The sequence below is a fragment of the Monodelphis domestica genome, chromosome 3 (assembly GCF_027887165.1).
Source record: "Monodelphis domestica isolate mMonDom1 chromosome 3, mMonDom1.pri, whole genome shotgun sequence".
In the NCBI taxonomy this organism is placed as follows: Eukaryota; Metazoa; Chordata; class Mammalia; order Didelphimorphia; family Didelphidae; genus Monodelphis; species Monodelphis domestica.
The window spans coordinates 222,117,540-222,139,518 of NC_077229.1; the positions used below are offsets into that span (position 1 = coordinate 222,117,540).

Genomic DNA, 21,979 nt, shown 5'->3' on the forward strand with positions numbered 1-21,979 from the left:
GAGCACAGCTATGAATATTCTTGTACATTTCTTTTTCCTTATTATCTCTTTGGGGTACAGACCCAGCAGTGCTATGGCTGGATCAAAGGGCAGACAGTCTTTTATCACCCTTTGGGCATAGTTCCAAATTGCCCTCCAGAATGGTTGGATCAATTCACAACCCCACCAGCAGTGCATTAATGTCCCTACTTTGCCACATCCCCTCCAACATTCATTACTTTACTTTGCTGTCATGTTAGCCAATCTGCTAGGTGTGAGGTGATACCTCAGAGTTGTTTTGATTTGCGGGGTTTTTTTTGTTTTTGGTTTGTTTTTGTTTTTGTTTTTTTTTAAACCCTTACCTTTCATCTTAAAAGCTCTGTATTGGTTCCAAGGCCGAAGAGCAGTAAGAGTTTTGGGCAATGGGGGTTCAGTGACTTGTCCATGGTCACACAGCTAGGAAGGCGGTAAGGTCACATTTGAACCCAGCACTGCTCTTCTCCAGACCTGGTTCTCTATCCACTGAGCCACCTAACTGCCTTGACAGTATGGGAATGAATACCCTTTCTGATACTTTACTCTCCCCCAGGTACTCTGTAATCCAGTTATCCTAGCCTCCTTGCTATTCCTTATACAAAATACTCCCATCTCCTGACTCCAAGCATTTTCTTTGGCTGTCCTCCATGCCTGGAATGCTCTCCCTCCTCATTTCTGCCTTCTGGCTCCCCTAGCCTCCTTCAAATTCCTGATATAACCTCACCTTCACAATCCTGAAGTGCTTGGGACAAAGAATACGCTCCATCTCCCAAGAAAGAGCTGTTAGTGTCAGAATGCAGATCAAAGCATGTGATTTTTCAATTTAGTTAACTGGGTTTTTATTTTTAAGTTTGGGGTTTCTATAAATATTGTCTTATAATAATGAACAATGTGGAAATGTGTTTTGTAATACGTGTATAACCCAGATCAAACTGCTTACATTTCTGGGAAGAGGGAGGGAAGAGAAGATGGGAGACAATTTGGATCTTATAACTTCAGAAAATTTATATGGAGAATTGTTATTACATGCAATTGGTGAAATAAAATATCTTTACCCCTCCCAAAAAAAACCCCTCACCTTCTATAAGAAGCATTTCCCCATCCCTCTTAATGCTTGTGTTTGCCCCCTATTGATTATCTCTAATTTATCCTCTATGGAGCTTGTACACAGCTGTTTGCATGTGAGTTCCTCTGGAGCCGGGGCTGTTCCTGGTATTCCCAGCACTTAGCACAGTGTTTGGTACGCAGCAGGCATTTACTAAACACTTACTGACTGACCTCTTTCAGCTTGGGGGTCCAACTGAGGCAACTACTCCAGTCAAGTGTCATAGAACCCTAGGATTTAGAGTAAAATGGACTGAGATCATCTAACCCAGTCACTTCGTTTGCAATTATATGGATTATATTTCTAAACTTGTTTGCTCCCTGATAATCATAACTCCTGATTGTTGATGGAGTATTGGTGTTGGACTAAAGACAGGGAAAACTGCTTTCCAAACCTCCCTCAAACACATATTAACTGTGTAACTCCAAGCAAATCAAAATTAAATTAAATAATTGTATTTATTTATATATTATCTATGTTATTTATTATATTATTATTCATTATACTATATATATTTCTTTTATATAATTATGTTATATATAATAATGAATAATTATGTATAAATCAAATTAAATAATCCCTTGAGGCTCAGTTTCTTCATAGTAAAATGGGAATATTAATAATATGGCTTACTGTGAGCATCAAATGGATATAAAATGCTCTGCAAACATTAAAGTACAGTAAAAATATCACTTAATATCATTAAACACTAGTTAACTGCCACCTCCCCTCCCCAGGGCAAAAAATGCACTTCCTGCAATGACTCAGGGGAAGATATTAAAAGAAATCTATTCCAAACACATCTCTTTAAAAGGCAAAAAAAGGCGCTTTCCCTTTCTGGTTTTTTTTTTATCACAATCTCCACCTGGCCTCAGGAGCCTGAATGAAAGTTTCTTCTTGGCTTGTGAAGTTTCACAAATCTCAAGACATAAGAATAAAAGGGGGAAAATGAACATGGGAATTAAACTGAAGGAAAATTACTCAAATCTCCTCTAAAAAGTGAGTATGTTCCCTAGAGTACACAGATGGGCCAAGCTGTTGTTTTTTTGTAACAGAAGGGTGAATAATATAATAGAATTAGTACTCTTGGCCAAAGCATTTTCTATTACCTAGTGTGAAATGATATGGGAAGTCCAGGGTCACAACTTCAACACTATGATTTTTGCCCACTCCCATTTAACCCTTCTGCCTCATTTTACTATCTCCCTCCCCATATTCCCCATAACTCCTTCTCCTTCCCTCTTCCCATGGATTAAGGATTATCACCAGGCAAGAGCTAATGAAAGCATAGACTCAATAATGAGCAACCTTGCTTCCAAAGACATCTGATCTTATTGGGAAGGATTCTGGTTTATCCCCATTAAAGATCATTCTTGCTCATGGTTTTCGATAGATGCCCTTTAAGGAAAGCTCCTCGTATTCCAAAGCTTTTATAAAGAATGGATGTTGTGTTTTGTCAAAAGCTTTTTCTGCGTCTACTGAAATAATCAGATGGTTTCTGTTGGTTTTCAATTATGCTATTAGTTTTCCTAATTCTAAACCATTAATGCATGGACTTGAGAAACCCTAAAGGTAAAGAAATAAATTCTGCTCAAGTAGTTTGAATACCTTTTTGACTATTTCTAAATCAATTACTGAAGGAAATTACTCGCCCACTTACACAGATATAGAGCATATGTTTATGTGACTACATGAGATTTCCTCTACAGTAGCTCCTTTCCCACGAACATTTTTTTTCTCAGAACCTTCTAAATGATACAAATCTCATACAAATACAAATAAAAATCTCAGAACCTTCTAAAATGATACAAAATCCCACAATCCCAAGACTCTAAACAATTACCCTAGTGCAATTATCAATAATATGGAAATGGGTCTTGATCAACGACACATTTTTGTAAAACCCAGTGGAATTGCATGTCAGCTACAGTGAGTGGGTGGGTGGAAGAACATGAATCATGTAACCATGGAAAAATAATAATTAATTAATTAAAATTTTTCAATTAGGAAAAAAAGAATCCCAAGCCACTGAGAAGCAGCATGTCCCATTTATCCACCCCCACTGATCACTGGTTCAGGGAAGGGTCTACAAACAAGAAGGAAAATTGAGCTCACCTGAAGGAGATGCTGGTACAACAAAGGCCTTCAGTTCAATGTCATCTTGGGGTAAAGTGACCAGTAAATTGCCTCCAGCAAATACCATGAGTTCTTTGACTATAAATTAATTACAAAGAAAATGTCACCCAGTATACATAGTAGTTGGCACTATGGAATGCAGATGACTGTGAGAAGACTTTGCCATCCCCCAGTCTGGCTATTTTGTAAAAAATAAAAATAAAAACAACCTTCTGGGTAGCTGACCCTCCCACATCAACCCAGCCTTCTCATGAACTTACAGTTGTTCTGCAAAACAACTTATATAATACCTCCTTCAGGCTGTCTTCCATGAGACTCACTCCCATTGAAATGTATTTAAACACTGACCCCCTGTCCCTAGTGGGCACTGTTGTACCCTGGGGCTGAGTGATGATGGTGGATTTCTGCTTCTGGTACATAGCACATAATAGATCCTTAATAAATGTGAATTGACTGATGAACTAACACAAAGAAAATGAGACTAATTTAAACTGATAAATACACTCATTTATTTCTTCAGCCATGCCCATTATGAGAGGCATTATTTTATTTTCTAATGTAGGACACACACATATATGATGAAAATTTTTCTTGTAACTAATAGATAAATAATTTGTGATTCTCTAGTTCCAAAGTGGCAAGCACTTTGTGAAGTAAACCCAAACCACTTGAGTTAGCAATTCAGAGGTTTAAATCCTGTCTTACCTGATTTCAGTCAAGTTACTTCAGCTCTCTAGACCTCAGTTTTCTCATCTGTAAAATGAGGTGGTAATACTAAATGACTTCTAAGATCCTGATCTAATGAAAGTGATAGAGTCAGGAAGATGGCGCTCTGAGTCTCACCTTGGACTCTTAACTAGCTGAGTGATCTTAGGCAAGTCTCTCTTAATCTCACTTTCCACATCCTCAAAAGGATGGGACTGCATTTAATTATCTCTAAGGTCTCCTCCAGCTCTAAATCTATGATTCCATGATCCCTTCCAATCTATGATTGCAAATTTGCAAATCCACTTAAGAGAGCATGGGATATTTAGACATTGATAGATAGATAGATAGATAGATAGATAGATAGATAGATAGATAGATAGAGATATTTAGAACTCTAGTTTATGAGTGCCCTTAGAGGTATGACATTGCAAAATCAAGACTGTATTTCTCCCACCACCAAATTTTTTCCCTATCCCACCCCAATATGTGCCATATAGAAGACTCATTGTAGTCATATGGAAGACCACTGCAACTGTGTGTAAGTTACCTGTTAAACACCATTCTGCCTTCCAGAGAGGAAATGACCTTGTGAATCTTTGATAATGGTCTTCCCTTTGGAAATTTTCCAAAACAAAAATTCAAACTTAATGCAAAAAAAGGCTACTCTAGCCAGAGTAACAAAAGCTTTCCTATTACCCAAAGCAGACAGTTGCTTAATCAGTAAAGTAATATTTGTTCACCTTCTTTGTAACCAGATACCGTTCATTTAGTCAAGCAATGTTCCAGTTGGCAGAACAGATTCATCCTTAGTTTCACATGTAAAATGTAAGCGCTCAAAGAGAAGCACAGGAAGTCCAGAGATCCTCTCTGCTTGGACAGGGAGGGAAGGAGATTCACTACTTCTGGACTGAGTGGCAACTGCACATTGTTTCCCAACCCTTAACAAGCATGGTCCTATGTACTTTCCAAAGACCCAGCCACAGTTGTCTCACAAGGAGAGCACTTAGTCTCCTTCATTTATAGGAGGGACACTTTAGAGAAAGAAGGCACCTTGGATACCAAGCCCCAGGCACTCATTTTACAGATGGAGAAATGAAGGTGCATAAAAATGAAGCAGAAGTGCTTGCTGGTGGCAGTACCAGTACTAGGAGCCCTGTCTCCCCATTTCTCTGGTGCTCTTTCCCTTCCATGATAATTCCTTCTCCTTATGATTAACCTTCCTACTGAAGTTCAAGAATAAGCAAGGTCAGAGAGGATTCCCACATTTCACAGTTATGGCCCATGATAGCCATAACCTTCAATATTCTTTTTAAGTCTTTTTTTTTAAGTTACCTGTCTTTGGAGCAGTGGGAGGAGGTGTGGGTTGCTCAGTTAGGATGGACTGAGAGGGGCCAATGTCAGTGGGAAATACTTCAGTGTCACGATCTGAGCTCCGCTGGGTTACTGTTAGATTGGGGCTTTTCTCCATGCTGGTTGGACTGAACTCCAGGTTGGCTGAAGGAGGATTATGGGAAGGCATTAGAACCTATGAGATCAATTATAGGGATAAATTATTATGAATAAACCAGTTGAATACAAGCACATATCACAATGGACCTACCTCTTCTGTAAAATGTGCTCACTTAACCATGTCAAATATAGCTTTCAATAACACTCACAACTCACACTCAGACACTGCTTTAAGGTTCCCTAAATTTTTCACTGCAACTACTGTGCAAGTATTATTGCTTCTATTTTATAGATGAGGAAACTGAGGCTTAGAGAGACAGTAAGTGATCTGCACATAACTGAAAGGTAGTAAATGATGGACTAGGGATTTGCATCCAGTTCTTCCCAAAGCCAAGTCCAACACTTTCCACAAAGCCCTGATGATCAGTTGCTATTGATGACATAATTTTTAGATAATCTGATAATCCCTTTACTAATTTTCCCTGAAAGGAAGCAGGGAACTCAAAAGATAAATCATGAGCGACTTGACTATGAATTGGTTTTGCCAGCCTTGAGGATTGAATTTAAAAGAGAACAATCAGATCTAAAGGACTGAAGAGCCACTCCCACCCACATTGGCCTTGGGTTATTGGGCTTCTCCCAAACCTTAGTAAACCCTAGTAACCTTGCTGTTGTCTTTCTCCCCTTCCAAAATACTATTTAATCCTCCTCTGTATCTCCTTGGGGAATCCAAGTACCATGGTGCACAGTGCTATTGGGAAACTCGGACTACACTCTTTCTGACTATAAAAACTACTTCAGTTTTTTTTTTAAGGTTGACACTACTAATTTAAAATGCAATACACAAGTGGGTTGCATAGAGACAGCTAAGTGGCCCCCAGATAAGAGTGCCAAGCCTGGAGACAGAAGGACCCAGGTTCAGATCTGGCTTTAGCTTTTAGCACACACTTCTTAGCTGTGTGACCCTGGGCTAGTCATTTAACTTAGATTGCCTAGCCCATGCCCTTCTGTCTTAAGAGTTATTACTAAGACAAAAGGTAAGGGTTTGAAACAAAAAAATAAAATAAATGATGGGTAGAGAGGGAATCTCCACAAAGAGGAGAGAGCAAAATTCTGATGATCCCTGGAGTCACAGGGATGACAATAGTGAAAATTATGCAAACAACTTAGTAGTCCAAAGAGACTCCTTTGGTGTATAGTCTCTATTTGTATCATAATATGCAAATTGCATGCCAAAATGCTTCTACAAAATTAAGTGAAAAAGGTTAAAACCTAAAGGAGAAAGGAGGAAATTAAGTATGATAGCCAAGAAGGGAGAAATAGTATGGCCTAATAGATTGTGTGCTGTCCTTGGGAGACGAGATAAAATTACTCCTCTGATCCTCAGTGGCTCTAATGAATATAAAGGATTCCCAAAGACTTTATTTACTAAGTTATTAACAGTATCAACTGCTATTGGTTTGGGGAGTTCCCACCATGTATGTCAAGAAGACATGATATTTTAACATACATATGAATGCTTAAGTACACATATTTGTATATATGTTTATTGTGGCTACGTATATTTATATGCATATATATGAAGTATACATTTCAGTCAGGGAGCAAAAATTAAAATTGGGCACTGGACCTAATGTAATATTTGACTTGGTTTTATAAGCTTACATTTAGATTAAATCTAAGTAAACATATCTTGAGGAAATAGCTGTATTTACTCAGTCACATGGAATCAGGAAATAGGCGAGCCAATGCTGGGTAAGAGGTAGCATAGGTCAATCTGGGTGGGTCAATGCAAATGCTGCAGAATGAGCTCATTTTTATGTGGCCTTGGAAATTTTCTTGAAACCTAATACTACCAGGATAGCTACTACCAGTGGCTCTAGACAGGTCCTGGGTTCAGATCTGGCTAGATATTTATATGCTCCTGGACAAGTCACTTAACCCCTATTGCCCAGCCCTTACTGCTCTTCTTCCTTGGAACTAATACATAGTATTGATTCTAAAATGGAAAATAAGGGTTTGAAAAAACAAAAAAGAAAGGAAAGAAATATAAATCTACTGGGAAAGAATGTGAAGAAATCAATATGGGCAGATTTAGATGAAGTTAGGCAGTGAGACAACAGATCTAAAATGGCAAATATCCAAAGACTATAACTATGTAGTAGTGGTAGTCTCTTGGTGTCCAAGAATGACATTGTCTTTGTGCATTATCATCTATTGATGTACCCTCATGTGGCTTTGAAGTCCAAAGGCAGAGGCGCACAGTTTGTGGCACATGGGGCCTGGGACGCCAGTTGTTACGGGAGGTGCAGTTCAGGGATAACAAAATCCAGGTTAAATAAAATGACTGTGCCATCCATGGTAAGCTTAAAGCAAACAATTCTTTCTTCTAATAAAGAAAACTAGAGGGGAATTTAATGGTCATCTAGCCCACCTCCCTCATTTTACAAAAGACGTACCTGAGTGTTTCTCAAAAAACTAAAATGTTTTACCCAAATTAACACAGATAGTATCCGAGAATGTCAGGATTTAAACCCAGGTCCTTGGACTCCAAATCTGACTTCACAGCCAGCATGCCATCACAGTTTTATATTTCTCTACTTAACTGTTCAAGGGAAATACGCTCTGTTTATGGTTTTCCTCGTATATTTCTTTACATTTGTTTTCTTGATGAAAACTATCCAAGTTAAGAAAAAAGAAAATTAACTACAAAGTTGAAATAAATGATAAAGATAAACTGAGGCCAATTGCCTTGCCAGTGTCACAAATGCACCCTGAGTGCATTGAAGTTTCTGGCCTGCCTAATACAATGGTTCCCTTTCTAGGAAGTCATTTTCCCTGGGCAGCCAGTAAATCACATCTGCAAGTGACTCTTGATTTTCTAGTAACCAAACAATAATCTCATAAGGAGATTACCGATCAGTTATTTAAATGAAAATTTAACAAGATTCTATTCTTCATGGAAACTACTGAAGATTATTTTTCTCCTAACTGAAGACATGGCCGTGGTGTGAATTTTAGTTTTACTCCACCCTGCTTGGTCTTTAGAATTTTAGCAACCAGGAATGTATATACCCCCACTTAAGGATTAAGTGTGGGGGAGGATGGTCTGTGACTTACATGTGCTAGCAAGTGACAAATGAGAGACGACTGACCCCCTGGGCTGTCCTAAACCAAGTTGAAGCCACCATTGGTACCTGTGAGACACAGGAAGTGATGTAAAGAGCTGCCTTTATATTTTGCATGACTTCCTGTGAGAGGGGCTTTTGCAGCTTTTTCGGCTTTTGCAGACTTGGGTGGTAAAACTTGACTTGGAAGAGCTCTGAAGTGTGGGTCCTGAGACTGCTTCCCTTAGGTGACCTTGTGGTGAGTGTTAAGGCTGACTTCCTTTTCCCTTGACCCTTCGAAAGGTTCTAGTCTCCAAGGAGACCCCTCATCTTGGAGGGGCCTCCTAGCTGGAAGCTGAGCTAGATTTAATACTCTGGAAGGCCCCTTGGCTGAGAGGACTCTGAACTCCCCCTGGCTCAGGCCAGGCCGGAGTAGATCTTTTCTCCTTTCCTTCTTTCTCCTTCTTAATGTCTTCCTTCTTTTGTAAATAAACCACCATAAAATTCTATTCTGACTAGAGTATTTCATTGAGATTTAGAATTTAAATCCCTGGCGACCACTAAATAATATATTCGGTCTCAACCCCAAAATTTACCCTTAACAGAGGTCATGGGGGCAGCTGGGTAGCTCAGTGGATTGAGAGCCAGGCCTAGAGATGGGAGGTCCTAGGTTCAAATCTGACCTCAGACACTTCCCAGCTGTGTGACCCTGGGCAAGTCACTTGACCCCCAATCTAGGCCTTACCACTCTTCTGCCTTGGAGTCAATACACAGTACAGAAGGTAAGGATTAAAAAAAAAAACAAAAACAAACAAAAAAACAAAAACAAACAAACAGTGGTTATGCAAGAAAAATGTTCCTAATTGCTCTTGCTTCCAGGATCTATGGCACAAAGGATATCTTCATTCAATCTCCCACTCAAAAGCTTCCTTGCATAATATGTCCATCAATCATAAATATAATATCATTTTAATCTTGATAACATTTCTCCCCTAATTGTATTAGGACCCTAATAATGCCTTTTATTTGAACCTTTTGGATTGAATAGAAAAAAAGAGAGGAAGAAAATTAGCATTAACCATTTCTTTCCTATATTTCATTTTAACCTTTACTCTGAGCAGAATATACTGGTATTTCTTAGTATGTCAACACAAAACTGATCCTTAGGGATTTCTCTGTAAATCAGGTCAACAGTAAGGAAGATATTGATATAATTAGTCCCTCACAAGATGGAAAGCCAAAGGTTTCTAGATAAAGTTCGACCTGAAAGTGTCCTATTCATAGAGACCAAAAAATAAAAAGTTTATAAGCATCAAAGGCAGCCTATTTAGTTTAATATACTCTTTTCCTTTCCATTTGGCTTCGCTTTTATGGATTGCAAGTTTATGGAGAGAATTCCAAGTATATGTACTATAGGCAGATGTCTATGTTCTCTCAGTCACATAAATAATGTAGAATTGAGCTTTATAAGCTGGGGCAGGGAAGATGAGGTAATGGTAATACCATAAGCAGTAAGTTTTGTCACTCATCATTACATGGGAAAATGGTGGCCATTTGAGGGCTTGGTTATTTTTAAAAGCTAAGGATTTGGGGGGGAGGGGTATTGATCACAATTTATTTTGAAGTCATTACATGCCAGCAACAGAACAAACTGAGTCAGCAGATCAAATTCTTGATTGTAGTCATGTTTTTGTGGGCGAAAAACAGCAACATTGAGTTTTGCAACAAGGGCAACATACTTTTCCACTTTCTGGCAAAACTCTGTTAGATCAAGCAAAAAATGGCAATTTGAGTCATGCAAGAAAAATAACAAATATGGAATAATAGGTATGCAATAAATATTTAGTTGCTGAATCTTAGGCCAGAAAAGGTAGAAAGAGAAATCAAACCCAGTACAGAAGGCAGTGGTTAAAAGGTATTTCTGTTTAGTATTTTTTTTAATTATACAAGAAATAAGCCTTAAAAAAAAAAAGTCTTTCTGATCACTACTTTTATACCAGGGCAGCTGAGTCCAAAGATAACTCTCTTTTCTGTGTATCTTGTTTGACTTTAGTTTTGTTTATTAATACATGGAACAAATTTAAAGTCTGATTTCACCATCTTGGCTCTACAGGATGCGAAAACATGTAGAACCACCTACGGTTTATTTTAAAACTCTAGGGTTTAAAAATGATCAATGAAACTATGGGGAAATATTCTCAATTAATAAATTAAATAAATAAATTTTTTTAAAAGTTTAGTAACCCATAAATATATAAAACGTATGTACTGTTATGAGTATAATATTACCTACATAATATGTATTTTATTGTTTAATAACATAAATTAACAGCTATACTTTTTTCTTAAAATTAAATTTGTAGTAAAATAAAAAATAAAAATGATCAATGAAAAAACATATTACTTAATTATTAATTGATTTTTTACTACTTAAAAACATGTTAGTAACAATTATAATGAAATTCTGGTGAATTTTTTTCTAGCCTTGGCTTATCTTCTTTCCACTTATATTTACTTGTAAGATACTTTCCTTATCTTTCCAAATTTCCTTCCTGCTTAATTTTTAACTTTTTTGTAAAACTTATACAGAAATTTGTTACTAAATTTTAAACTGGACTTATAACTGCATTTTATTCTTTAGCTCAACCCCCCTAATTTTATTCTCACTGTCTTGTCATGTTGATGTTGAAATGATACATCTCAAAAGTCTTAAATGTGTATCTATATATGTATATATGAATATAATAGTATGGGACAGCTAGGTAGCTCAGTGGATGGAGAGCCAGGCCTGGAGATGGGAGGTTCTGGATTCAAATATAACCTCAGATACTTTCCTAGCTGTATGACCTTGGGCAAGTCACTTAACCCCCACTGCCTAGCTCTTACCATTCTTCTGCCTTGGAACTAGTGCATAGTATTGATGCTAAGACAGAAGATAAAGGGTTTTAAAAAAGAATAATAATAAGTAAATATATCTATATCTATAGATAGATAGATTGGGCAACTAGGTGGCTTAGGGGATTGAGAGTCAGTTCTGGATTCTCTTGCCCAGTGGCACACATCTGATAAATGATATGTATCCGTATATACACTTCTGCAGCTGTCAGCTCTGTATCAATTCTTCTCTAACAATGTGCTCTCTGTCAGGTCCTGAGCAGAGCTCTAGACACAAAATCCATTAAATCCACTGGACCAGTCACTTAACCTCTGTTTGCTTCAATTTCCTTATAGTAAAATGGGAATAATAACAACACCAAGAAAATGGAGTCCTACCTTGGACAATTAGCACATGATCCTGAGCAAATTAGGCTTTCTGGGTCTTAAAATTCCTCACCAATAAAATGAATTAGGCTTGATCTATAAGTAAGGATCTTTCTACCTCTAAAGCTCTGGTCCTTTGACGCTCTCCTTCTGCACATTTCCTGCTCCCTCTGCTAACTAGTATCAAGTAACTTATCTGGGGTCACACAGCTAGTAAGTATCTAGAGATGGATTTGAATTCAGATCTTCCTGACTCTGGGCTCAGCAAACTATCTACTACACCACCTAGATGCCTAGGATCACTTTTCGAGGATCTATAATCATAGGAAGTTCAAATTTATCTTCTCTACCCTTCTTTCAAGTCTTCCCCTTCCTCTATATCTCCTAATCCCAAGTCTTCTTTTGTTCCGCACTAAACCCATCTTCCTTCAGCTTCTCTCCACTTTTGCTCATAAATCTGTTCCACTGTCCCCTTTCCACCAGGAAAAGTCCCTTTTAGGAGCAATCCTACCATTCACATGGCAGGCACAGTGGAAAGAAGGAAGGAAGGAAGGAAGGAAGGAAGGAAGGCAGGAAGGAAGGCAGGAAGGAAGGAAGGCAGGAAGGAAGGAAGGAAGAAAGGAAGGAAGGAAGGAAGGAAGGAAGGAAGGAAGGAAGGAAGGAAGGAAGGAAGGAAGGAAGGAAGGAAGGAAGGAAGGAAGGAAGGAAGGAAGGAAGGGAAGGAAATAAGGATGTCTGATTTCTTCTTAAGCTATATACTGCAGTCTTCTGGACATCTGAGAACAAACGAAACACAAAACTGCCCCTGAGTAAAACCTCCTTTCTTTGTACCTCTGATCTTGAAACAGCAATGTGGAGTCAGATGACTGCCAAGTCAGGCTCATTCTGCCTGTGTTCTCTGGCCCCTCCATGTGCTGGCACTGGGATACATTCTGTGCATCCTGGTTGACTAACACCACAGATCCCATAAGGCTTGCCCAATCCTTTTGGCACTTACCTCTTCTCCAGAGCGGTTGCCAGTCTGCCCAGGAGGCTGAAAGGCTTCCTCCTTTTCACGTGTCTTTCCAGGCAGCGGGATGTTCTCCAAGGTCGGGGATAATCTCCCCTCGGGAAAATGATCCAGGACAGTGGCCCACTCTGATGCATTCCCCCTGGCAGGGTACTCTAGCCTGGCATTTCCATTTCTTTCCTCTCCCAGAGAACGGCCATTTCCCCCGGAGGAGTTGAAAGGCCCTTCGGCGCTTGGCAGCAGGCCCCAGTCGGTGTAGTCGGCAGCGCCCTTTGGCACCTGCTTGCCGCTGGCCTGGAAGAAGTCCTGCTCGGTCTCCCTGTAATCGTCCCCGTACTCAGGCAGCTCCTCTAAGCCGCGGCCCTTCCCCCAGAAGGGCAAGTCTCTAGGCCTGCTGGCCTCCTGGGACGGATGAAGCCTGCTGGGCATCCTCTGTGCGTATCCTAGCAGGGGGGGTGGCCTCCGGGCTGGCCGCAGCACAAAAGTGAGGTAGGACTGGACGGGGTCGATGGTCTTGGGCTCGCAGCTGCCCTGGTGCTGGCAGTTCACTACATAGCACCGATGCTCAAACCACCAAGCCAGGTCACAGCTGGGGAAGTCACAGCAGGCGACGGTGCAGGCGGCCATGGAACCGGCTTGAGGCACGCGCAGAATTTTGATGGATTCCAGGTTTGGGGAAATGACTGCGTTTGAGAAGGTCCTTCCATCCCTGCACTGCTCACAGAGGGAACCTGGAAACAAGGGAGGCTGGAGTTAGGGAGAGGAGCGGTCACCCCACACCTGCAGCCCCTTTCCATAGGAAGGAAAGAAATAAGCATTGATCTTTTTTTTAACTATTAACTTCTATCTTCACATCAATTCTAAGGCAGAAGAATGTTAAGAGTTGGGTAATTGGGGTTAAGTGACTTGCCCAGGGTCATCCAGCCAAGATGTGTCTGAGGCCATATTTGAACCCAGGACCCCACAGTTCTAGGCCTGACTTAATCCACTGAGCCACCTGGCTGCCCCCTGTCTTTTTCTATTTATTTGTATCCCCAGCACTTAACACAATGCCTGACACACAGTAGGTACTGAATAACTTTAACTGTTTGATTCTCACAACAATGCTGTGAGCTAGGTGCTCTTAGGATCCTTATTTTACAGTTGAGGAAAATGAAGCAGAAAGAAGTCAATGACTTGTCCTGAGTCACACAGCTTTTACGTCAATCAAGCTGAATTTGAATTCAGCTCCTTCTGACTTCAGGCCCAGCTCTCTATACAACTAGCTACCTAGAAGACAAGGTAGTTCTTTCAGGTCTATTTAGGATGAATCTGATAGAGTTCAACATATTGTTGTATAGTTAGATGGAGATTTAGACTATAGGAGGAAAATGCAATGCAATGGAAAGAGTACTGGACCTAAAGAGTCAGAGGACCTGGAATAGAATTCTGCTTCAGCTGCTTCTCATCTCTGTTTCCTGGGGTTTCCTCATCTGAAAAATGAAGAGTTTGAAGTACAAAACTGCTCAGGTTTCTTCCAGCTCTGATATTCTGTCATTTGGCATAATTAACCAAAAGAAAATATAAGATCATAGATTTAGACCTAGAAGGGACCTTAAGAGCCAGCTAGCCCAGCCCCTTCATTTCACAAATGAGAAAACAGGTTCAGGGGGCCAAATGATTTGTCTACGGTCATACAGGTGGTACATAGACAGGATTTGAATCCATTTCCTCGGACTCCAAATCCAGTGATGTTTCTACCGTGGGATGCCAGCTTCCCCCTCAAATCATGCCAGCCCAGACATCCTGTCTTCTTAGGCCAATTCTATTCTCAGTAAACACAGGTAGTGCCAAAGCTGAGTTTTTGAGATAACACAACATAGTCCAGAAAGTGACCAAATACAAGAGTTACATTTAAGGCAGTACAGGAGAGCAAAGGGTTTTTCTGAAGCAAATAATTCAGTGTAGACCTGAACAGCCTCTGACACAAGCATCCTTCCTCGGAGAAGCCATAGGTCTCCAGATAGCCTTGGCATACTCCTGTTGCTTCAGAGGGATTTGTTGGAAGAAGACAATGAAAGAGGCCAGATGCTGAAGCCTTTGCCCCTTAAAAAAAAAGAAAGAAAGAAAGAAACATCTTATCTGTGGATTACCTCTATCCTGGTTGTTAGGGATTAGGAATGCATCTCAGTCTAAATATGCAGGTGGTTTGTAGATGTGTCTGTCCATGGTACCATCTTGGTTACATGGGTGGGAATAGAAAGGGTGATGTAAAACTGAAAATGGATTTAAAATCTATTTTTAAGAGCTAACCAAGATTGCATGGGTTTAATCCTCTCCCACACCAAGTCAGTTCAAACCTCTTACTTTTGTTACTCCAGCCTTTACTTATACTCCAGAGAAACTTGCCTAGAGGTCAAATTCTTGTCCTAAAATCACCACCATTCAGAACCCAGTTCTAGTGTGAATGGAATCTCTATCCTTGAATTGTCTACCTTTGTAATCTCACCCCAATACCCACTTATCCCGAATTCAGTTTCCTGGGTAATTTCAGATACCACCCACTTAACTCAATTCCATCAAAACCCTTAAAGACCACCCCCAGGTCCATAGACTAATTCCATGACCTGAGGAACCCTACCTCTCAATTTGGAAGTAATGGGGAGGAGCTGAAGTGACTCGGTCCACTTCCTTATTAAAATGCTTATCAATCTTGCCCTGCCATAATGTCAGGTTAATCAGAAAAAGACACACTTAGAGATTTTGCTCTATCATCTTGCTAATTGTTATAGAAAACCTTGTCAGCCCTCACTCAGGGTCTTGAGTCATTGAGAAAGGCTAGTGATCCAATTTATTGGCTATTGCTAGCCTAACTAATATATTGAGCCATGCTTAGACTCTTGTCTCTCAGTTTACCTTAATTTTGATCATAATAGTGACCAAAGTCTAGGAACTAACTGTGTGGTGAACTTAATAAAAGTCTAGTGTATTTGGTGAATTACTAGAAACCGTTCTATAAAAATGTCTGAGGAAAATATTTAAATAGGGCAGTGAGGCTTAGCTTTGTTTTAAGAATATACTGTTATAAGGCTATTCTCTGAAGGATCAGGGATGCAGTACCAGATCTTAGACTGTACTTTGAAGGTATAATCATCAAAACAATCTGATACTGGCTAAGAAATAGAAGGGTACATCAATGGACTAGATTAGGGATAAATGACCTTAGCACTCTAGTGTTTGAGAAACCCAAAGATCCTAGCTTTTGGGATAAGAACTCACTATTTGACAAAAACTGCTGGGAAAACTGGAAAAACAACATGGCAGAAACTAGGTTTAGACCACTATCTCACACCCTACACCAAGATACATTCCAAATGGGTATATGATTTGAAGGATGAAGGAGAAAGACACAGATTTTCCCCCAAGAGGAATGTTAATGACCATGGAAAGAGGAGATAGCTGAGGAAAGGACCCTAATGATTTCAGAATAATTATTAAGGACAAACCTGGGACATTTATGGATTTACAGTTGTTAGTTACTATATAGAGTGATGCCTTTTTTGCACAGCACAGAATAAAAAGTCCTAGAGGGCCTCTGGGAGGATAAAATTGGGATATTACCTTATAACACTTCCCAATTCCAAAGAGGTCAGACTAGCCAACTCTATCCTTTCTAACCTTTAATTCTAAAATTCTTGTGATCTTGTCATCAAAGTTTTAGAAAACTCTCAAAAAAAAGAGAGACTCTCAAACTGCTTTGAAACAGAATGTATAAGGTCGATTCTCATCCTGAGAAAGAGTCAAGAGTCAATATATAGAACTGGGATAAATTAATATATATTATTAATTATTATAATAATAAATAATAATTAAAATGATATCTGTAGGATTCCAGGAAGAATCTCTGAGCAGAACCACAGAGGGCTCAGCTCTGGTCCGGTCAGCCAACATTCCAATGCATGATTTATGAGCAGACCATATGGTCTTTGTTCTGGGAGTTTGAAAAGAGCGGGCTGAACTTACCATGCCTCCAGCTTGTACGTCATTGATTTGTCAAGCCAACGTAAATCCACTATATGTATTACCTACTTCTTACATCATCATTCCAATAAATACTCAGGAAGGATGCCATTCTTCCTCTTTTTTTCCTTTCCTCTCTCTCTCTCTTACCTGCCTGCTGGCCACATGGATCATTCCTGTTATGGAGATCCAGTGTGCCTCTAAAGATCTTTCCTTATTCTCTTCCTTCCTTCTCACCTCACTCCTGATTCCTTAATCATACATTCTTGGTTAATTTTTATCTTCCTTCATTGTGTGCCCTACAAAGGAAGTTAAATGGAAGATGCGTCCTTCCTGTACAGTATCTGATCTGTGTGTGTGTCTGACTCAGTTTCTCTAAACTCCCTCTCTCCGGCTTCAGTTCTCCTCCTCAAAGATCATAATCCATTTAGTTGTTCCTTTTCATGCAGCAGTTGTGGGTAAATTGCTGTAATATCAGTCTAGTCTCATTGACTAATGAGAATAAAAGGTATGCTGCATGTTGATTGGTGTGTCAAATTCTAAGGGTGGGTGATAAGTTATCAGAAATACTTACAGATACTTTAAAGGGGGGAAATAATTAAGAGTGGAAAAGGAAAAATGGGACCTGGATCTGAGTGAGTTATTATTAGCAATATGCCATCTTGAGTAAGAAAATGAGACTTTAAAGCAAAATAGTAAAGAATATTGGCTAACTAAAGAATATGTTACAATAGGAGTAAGAGTTAAGTCAGAAGTTTAGGGCAAAGTTTGCAATATAAGTATTAGCTATCCATTGGTAATCTCAACCCTTGGGAAACTCTGGGCCCCTAACTTGCTCTGATCAGTGTTTTTTAATTAGTTAGTTTGATATGATTGATTACATGATTCAATGGATATATGACTGGGTTTTGGCTTTAGAAGAACACTATTACAAATATGAATAAAATGGAAATAGGTTTTTGAACAATGACACATGTACAACCCAGTGGAATTGCTTGTCAGCTCTGGGAGAGGGGAGGGAAAGAACATGAATCTTGTAACCATGGAAAAATATTCTAAATAAAATTTTAATTAATTAATTTGCTTTTTACATTTAAATATCTTATTAACTCCCTCCCTTTTCTCTCCCCCATTAGAGAAGACATCATTTGACAAAAAGATATATGTATATATAACCATCTTACTTATTTCTTTTTATTGGTTCTTTCTCTGAAGGTGAACATACACAAGTCATTCTTCCAACAATACATATAACGGCCTCGTTTCACTCTTATAATTTCATGTAGGTCTTGCCATATTTTTCCAAGATTAACCTTTTTGTTATTTTTTACAGTACAGTAGAATTCCACTACAATCAAAAGATATGAACAAACAAGTTTTTGGATGACCAGTAGTTTGTTTCTAACATACCCTGGCAGTTGCTAATCACCCCTGTTCTTGGACAAAGATAGCTCCAAGGACATTTCTGAGATCTTGTTTTTGTAATCATTCTTGCCACACTCCCTTTCTGCAGTTCAGCTGTTCTGTGTATGCATGCTATACACCCTCCTGCCGTTTCCCATGACTGTGCCCTATATTCTCCCATTCCTCCTGGGGCACTCCTGTCTGAATAAGACAGATGTTGTCCCAAATTTCAATACCTCACCCCTGAATAAATGCCTGTTTTATTTACTAATCACCTCACTGGTCTGACTTCTTCCAGATTGGCAGTGAATATGAATGCCACATGGTGACCTTTAAGTATTATTACAGAAGGAATATTAAGATATCAGGGAGATCCAGGAGCAACAAGCTCACTTTATTATTAGTTTGGATTGAAGTTAGATTAGCAGCAAACTGTCCTGCTGAAATAGAGTTCCCACTGAAAAAGAATTAAACTCTGGGAATGCTTTGGATGTGTTCCTGAAGACAAACCAAGGAACGCTCCACTGAGGGAACTCCTGGGAAACATATTGTGATGATGATTTATTGGAACACTAGACATGGGAAGAAATGAGAAGGACTTCCCTGTGGACTCTGGGACCTCATAACAAGAAACTAAGAACCTAAGGACCAGACTTTGCAAAGCAGAATTATATAGAGGGTTGAAGGGATTTATGGAGGTGTTCAAGGAAGACTAGTCCCTGCAGTGTGAGGGCTTGTCCAGCCATTTTCAGAGCTTTCTTTCCTTCTTTGTGTCCACCTGCCACCAAGCCATCCCCTCTAAGCTCTAAGAAGCTGTACCATGCACAGTGGTCACACTGGTAAAATTCCCTTGGCAGGCTATGATTAAAAATAGGTTGAGGATAAGACCCACAGGTGAGTTAGGGGGAGACTTCCCTTGGCAGAAGGGCTGAGGAGAAACCATTTGTTCCAAAGGCCATGAAGGTGGAAAAAGCAGGTTTAGAGCTTAAGAAGCCAAGGTCATCCACTACATCCTGACCCATCACTAATCATCCTGACTTGCCATTAGACTTGGATAACTCTGGAAAACAGAGTAAGGTTGATGATTTTGTGCCATTTTGCCTCACTTAAATCCAATTCATGCATAAGTCAAAAGACATCACCAGTGACCTTATTTTGGTCCTCTCCTAGTATGAAGGATGACAACCAGCCAATAGAGTTACTAAAGCCTTGGAATTCCACTGGGAGTAAAGAAGTACCTTTTCCCCACCCAAACAGTTATATCTTACAGTTATTCTGTAAGATAAAACTCTTATGGATAGAGAACAGTAGATAGCTAGGTGGCTCAATGGATTGAAAGTCAACCCTAGAGATGGGAAATCCTAGGTTCAAATCTGGAACCTCCTAGCTGTGTGATCCTGGGTAGGTCACCTTAATCCCCAATAACTAGCCCTTACAGCTCTGTGCCTTGGATCCAATACACAGTACTGATTCTAAGACAGAAAGGAGGAGTGTTTTTTTTTTTTTAAGTTAGAGAGCAGTAGAGCAGTTTTTCTTTGTCCTTATATCCCTTTGTAACGCAGTTTATGACTTCAAGTAGATACTTAAGTGCTTGCTGAGTGGTTGATTGAAAGATGAGCAGAAGAAAATGTCTACTAATGTTTCAAAAGCACTAATTTTGCTAAGTGAGATGGATGCCTGTTATAAATGTCTTATTCAACATCAGTTGATTTATGATTTTATTTTTGTCTTTTGGCTGAGTATGAATGTGTTCTTACAGCAATGGAAGTGAGTTTTGCATGATAATAAAAAATAAATTAAAAAAAATAAATGTCTTATTCACAAGCCAGAATGGTGACTATATCTCTAACTGAAGAAGTGAATCATGTAAACAACAGGTTCTATGTGGGAAGACTAAGAAGGAAATAAAAAAGATGTACCCTATGGAACAGGAATCATTTTTCTCAATGCTGTGGAGAATGAATATTCCTGATTTCAAATTGTTAAAAGTTGACAGCAGTGGGCAGTAAATAGAGAGCCAGACCTGAAAATGGAAAGTCCTGGGTTTAAATCTGCCCTCAGATACTTCTTAGGTGTGTGACCCTGGGCAAGTCACTTAGGTCCCCCTGCCTAGCCCTTACTACTCTTTTATCTTGGAAGGAATACACAGTATTGATTCTAAGACAGAAGGTACAGGTTAAAAAAATTGACAGTATACAAGTTCTATTCTCCAGGAAATGAGATATTCTCAAAATTATTCTCAATGATATGCTGTTCTATTTTACTGGCGCTCTGATACCAGTATAGACTAAAGGTACCAAACTTGGGATCTGCTGGTGGGTAGCCATAAAATTCCTCAGTGCCAATATGAACTAGATTAAAATGCAGTTGGGAAATATTTAACAAAATACATAAAATAAAAATATAGTATGGCAGAAATAATGTTAATTTTCCATTTTATAAGTCAATATGCTACCTGGAGGGATCAATTGCTTCTTGAGTTTGCCACCACTAATATAAACACAGATTCAGAAAAGCCAACCAACTTTATATCATGCTCTGGACACCATTCCTTTTTATATTTATCTAAGGAATTTATTATCCTCTCTCAGGAAAATGTTTAATTTGAATGTTTTTACAGGTCAGTGTTAAATCTGTGCCTGTGTCCAGAAATACGTGTGTGTCTACTGCTTAAATATATATGCCTTCTCATGGGATTCATTTGGTTGGGAAAAAGTATTTTAACTTTTTTCTCCCCCAGTGCTCAAGTGGGAAATGATGTTGATTTAGATTAGGAGTTAGAAATCACACCAGGAATCTGATTCTCGGTGTACATATAAGCAAGTGAATAAATGTTTGCTTTCTTTTTTAAAAATTTTTTTTATTTTTAATAATAAATTTCCACATGTTTTCCAAACTTATATGCTCAATATTGTCTCTTTTCCTTCTTCCCTCCCTCCTCCCAGAGTTGACAAGCAATTCAGTCTGTGTTATATATGTATTATCACACAAATATATTTCCAAATTATTCATTTATAAGCAAATACTCTTATAGTAGCAAAACCCCAAAACATTTACCCAAGTAAACAAGTGAAAAAATCATATGTTTTCATCTGCATTTCTACTCCAACAGTTCTTTTTCTGGAGATGGATAGGATTCTTTTTCATAAGTCCCCCAGAATTGTCCTGGATCACTGTATTGCTACTAGTAGCAAAGTTTATCACATATGATCATTACAAATATCACAGTTACTGTATATCATGTTCTCCTGGTTCTGCTTATTTCAGTCTGCTTCGGTTTACATAGGTCTTTCCAGCTCTTTCTGAGGTCATTCTATTCATCATCTCTTTGGGATATATACCTAATACTGTTATTACTGGATCAAAAGGCATGCATTCTTTTATAGCCCTTAGGGAATAATTCCAAATTGCCCTACAGAATGACTGGATCAGTTCACAATTCCACCAGCAATGCATTAGTGTCCCAGTTTTCCCAAAAAGTCCACTTTCAATGAACAACAACAAAAAAAAAGAACCAAAAATATATCCAGGAAATTCTAGCAAGATAGGGTTGGGGAAAATGAATTTTCATGGAGAAAAAGAAAAAAAAAGACAAAAGTTGTATATTTGAATTGGCAAATAGCTTTGAGAATTTGGTATCAGAGACTTGGTTTGAATGGCATAAAGCTTCAGCTAACTTATCTTCTTCTTAGCATAGAGTGAAAAGATTTAATACCTAATTTAGTTGTGGGGAAGAGCAAAAGGTAACTTGGTAAATGTGTACATTAGCATAAAAATCTGTCAATG

At 38.9% G+C, this 21,979-nt stretch overlaps 1 protein-coding gene across 4 annotated transcripts in view; it reads right to left on the reverse strand.

Moving 5' to 3' along the window:
- Positions 1-21,979, reverse strand: part of KIAA0319 (KIAA0319 ortholog) — a 142,476-nt gene that overhangs the window by 65,671 nt on the left and 54,826 nt on the right. For 3 of the 4 annotated variants that reach the window (XM_016431747.2, XM_016431748.2, XM_056823509.1), the window contains 3 exons: positions 12,779-13,521; positions 5,297-5,489; positions 3,236-3,334 (listed from right to left, as the gene is read on the reverse strand). In XM_016431747.2, the coding sequence (XP_016287233.1) occupies positions 3,236-3,334; positions 5,297-5,489; positions 12,779-13,521 (1,035 nt within the window). Of the gene's footprint in view, positions 1-3,235; positions 3,335-5,296; positions 5,490-12,778; positions 13,522-21,979 lie in introns of those variants that run through there. The other variant, XM_007487872.2, reaches the window with a different exon arrangement.